Source organism: Sinocyclocheilus grahami, unplaced genomic scaffold, assembly GCF_001515645.1.
Source record: "Sinocyclocheilus grahami isolate Dianchi unplaced genomic scaffold, SAMN03320097.WGS_v1.1 scaffold1239.1, whole genome shotgun sequence".
NCBI classification, from domain to species: domain Eukaryota; kingdom Metazoa; phylum Chordata; class Actinopteri; order Cypriniformes; family Cyprinidae; genus Sinocyclocheilus; species Sinocyclocheilus grahami.
In genome coordinates this window covers 109,052-112,707 of record NW_015506418.1, presented here as the reverse complement: position 1 = coordinate 112,707, position 3,656 = coordinate 109,052, and the positions used below count along the sequence as shown (strand labels likewise).

Genomic DNA, 3,656 nt, shown 5'->3' with positions numbered 1-3,656 from the left:
CACACTCACTCACACACACACACACACACACACACACACACACACACACACACACACACACACACACACACTCTCACACACACACACACACACACTCACTCACTCACTCACACACTCACACACTCACACACTCACACACACACACACACACCTGCAGCAGTTCTGCGTCTGATGCTGATGTTTCTCCAGGTTTAATGTGATTCAGCATCTCAATCATGATGCTCAGATTTCCTTTGACCAGATCCAGTTCAGATCTCAGCTTCCGCTTCTGGAGGAAAGCAGTCAGAACACACACACACTCAAACACCGACAACCTCAAACCTTCTGGTCAGACGGGATGCATTTCTCATTTCTGACAGTAAATCTTGGTGTAAGTTTTCTTACTGGCATATTAATACATGCCTTACAGATTCATCTGAGTGGAACATGAGTAATAGTGTGCTATAATTTTAGGTCTACTGTTTATAAATGGTCGACAGTTTTACTAGCTATTGCCGTCCTCCACATGAAGTGAGATTATCTAGAGTCACTGCCAGCACTCTTTCATGAGAACAGATTTGGGGTAATTTCAGCATAGCCTAGTAAAACATGCGACTTGGACTAAGATGGAATGAAAATAATACACACTGTTGGGATAGATGGCAGATATGTGATATCTTAATACCTCATGGGGCATGTAAACTGTATACATGCGTTTATAGTCAGTAAGTTGTTGAATTGTCATTTAAATTAAACAATTATTTTCTGTATTTTTACAGTTCATTTTATAAGAATTACTCTGTATCTCTACATTGTGTAAATTTCAATGATGACATTCTCATTCAAATATCAACCATCTGGTTTTTTTAATAATGTGCCTCATGTACCTCCTCAGGTGACGCAGGGCTCCGCTGTTCTTCTGATTGTGGAGTGTGTGTCGCTGGTGACGAGCTACTCTGAGACAGGGACACGGATGAGGAAGACACCTGAGAGAAATGATGAAGAATGGAGAGAAAACATGTTAAAGACATCATTCTGTCATCATTTACCCAGCCTGATGTCATTCCGACCCATATTCAGTAGGACACAAAAGAAGACGTTTATCAGAATGTTCATGCTGCTCTTCAGTGAGATGCTTACAAATCTCGTATGCATTACTACATAATCACTTCTAAAAATCATTCAAATTCAGAACAGTTTGTGAATCAGTTCGGATGAGTCACTGAAAACAGACAAACTGAGATATTAAAAACGGACTCTAAAACCATTTACTCACAAATCACACATCACAATAGTTAACAAGCAAGTTTTACTCTAGACAAGAGCAATTTCTAGCAGATGAAACATTTTAGAGCACAGCACTAGAACTCATGTACTAAAGACTATACACTATATGGACAGAAGTACACAGCTCTTAATTACTGAATTCATTCATCCCTGTTAGATATTCTACGGTCAACTGTAAGCGGTATAATTGGAAAGTGGAAGCGTTTAGGAACTCAGCCATGAACCGGAAAACTGCAAAAAGTGCTGAGGCTCTGGGTGTGTAAAAATTGCCAATGCTCTGCTGTTTCCATAGCTGAAGAGCTCCAAACTTGCACTGGCATTAATATTAGCACTAAAACTGTGCGGCGGGAGCTTCATGGATGGGTTTCCATGGCCGAGCAGCTGCATACGAGCCAAGCGTGGGAGTGAGTGTGTAAAGCACACAGACACTGGACTCTGGAGCAGTGGAAACCTGTTCTGTGCAGTGACAGTCTGATGGGAGAGTCAGGAGATGCCAGGAGAACGTTACGTTCCTGACTGCATTGTGCCGACTGTAAAGTTTGCTGGAGGAGGGATAATGTTGTGGGGCTGTTTTTCAGGAGTTGGGCATCTTACTTCCATTGAAGGGAAATCTAAATGCTTCAGAATATCAAGTAGACAAGTGTGCCCCAGTGCACAAAGTAAGGACCATACCATAAAGACATGGTTGGATGAGTTTGGTGTGGAAGAACACAGAGCCCTGACCTCAATCCCATCCAACACCTTTGGGCTGAACTGGAACGGAGATTGTGAACCAGGCCTTCTCGTCCAACGTCAGTGCCTGGCTTCGCAAATGCTCTACTGCATGAATGGGCAAGAACTCCCACAGAAACACTCCAGAATCTTACAGAAATCCTTCCTAGAAGAGTGGAAGCTGTTACAGCTGATTAGCTCCATATTAATGTCTACATTTATGTCTATATATTTAGAATAGTCCTTGTTGGTTAATGTTCAGGAGTCCCAATATTTCTCTCCACATAGTGTATACCCTGGACAATGAAAATCTTGGATTTATTCATTTCCATGACGTTTCCAGATCTGGAAGATGTTAGACAGGACTAAAAAGGAGCAGAGATTTAGTCCACACCAGAGTTTATGTTCTGGCTCATGTGAGTGCTCAACCAGTGGATCACCATCACTAACTAACACTGTGTGTTCTGTGAGCTTTACCCTGTTAGGCGTGTGGATGGGCGAGAGAGAGTCCAGATCCGTCATGGGGAACTCCAGGCCTCTCCGCCGCAGATCCTCATAGACGTTCACCACTCCAGACAGAGACGGATTGTTCCGGAAGGCATCGGCCCACGCCTGCAACACAGAGACAAACGTCAAACCTCGCCAGAGCCACTGCATGAATCAGAGCTGCGGTGAGAGCGCTTCACCTGGATGAGACTCAGGACTCTGTCGTGAAGGATCATGGGAGGGTTGTTTTTGGGCAGAATCGCTCTGACCAGAACGCCCTCCACAAACTCCAGAGAACAGATGTACACATGGAAACGATGGCCACAGTTCTTCACGCACGTCTCAAGAACCTGGAACACACAACAACACTAACAACACAACACGCTATGAAACACACACACTCCTGCAGAGGAAGTGATGTCACAGATACTCACGGTCAGAGCCAGCATCACCTCCCTGAAGTTCTTATTACCCACAATCCTCTTCTTTAAAGCTTTCACTGCATCTTTGGGTCTGGAAAACAACACAAGCATTCAGACGACAGAGAACGAGCCAGTGAGCGTATCTGGTGTATCTGCAGTAAGTGTGAGTGATGCAGCACCCGTCATCCGTCTCGTTGATGATGTCACAGATCTCCAGGTTCAGGCTCCAGTCCTCCGTCTGAAGAGCAGCACTGGTGGCTTTCTCTGACACAAAATTATTAATTTCATATGAAAAATAGATATGCAAAATATAAATTCATAAAAATGCAGAAATGATTCCACAAATCACAGAAAAATGAGATGTCACACCGCAGTCATGTTTTTATTGATCTATTAGGGAGTAAAACTATCTGTCGTCTGTGTGTCTGTCATCTGTCTGTTGTCTGCGTGGCTGTCATCTGTCTGTCGTCTGTGTGTCTGTCGTCTGTCTGTCGTCTGTGTGTCTGTCATCTGTCTGTCGTCTGTGTGTCTGTCATCTGTCTGTTGTCTGTGTGTCTGTCATCTGTCTGTTGTCTGCGTGGCTGTCATCTGTGTGTCTGTCGTCTGTCTGTTGTCTGTGTGGCTGTCATCTGTCTGTCGTCTGTGTGTCTGTCGTCTGTTTGTCATCTGTGTGTCTGTCTGTTGTCTGCGTGGCTGTCATCTGTGTGTCTGTCGTCTGTCTGTTGTCTGTGTGGCTGTCATCTGTCTGTCGTCTGTGTGTCTGTCGTCTGT

At 44.3% G+C, this 3,656-nt stretch overlaps 1 protein-coding gene across 2 annotated transcripts in view; it reads right to left on the bottom strand.

Annotated features, from left to right (window-relative positions):
- The window catches only part of LOC107568397 (target of Myb protein 1-like), a 14,395-nt gene that overhangs the window by 8,216 nt on the left and 2,523 nt on the right, over nt 1-3,656 (bottom strand). For both annotated transcript variants that reach the window (XM_016254369.1, XM_016254368.1), the window contains exons 2-7: nt 3,065-3,149; nt 2,898-2,976; nt 2,664-2,813; nt 2,455-2,589; nt 867-965; nt 152-268 (exon numbers count right to left, since the gene is read on the bottom strand). In XM_016254369.1, coding sequence (XP_016109855.1) covers nt 152-268; nt 867-965; nt 2,455-2,589; nt 2,664-2,813; nt 2,898-2,976; nt 3,065-3,149 — 665 coding nt within the window. The remainder of the gene's footprint in view (nt 1-151; nt 269-866; nt 966-2,454; nt 2,590-2,663; nt 2,814-2,897; nt 2,977-3,064; nt 3,150-3,656) is intronic.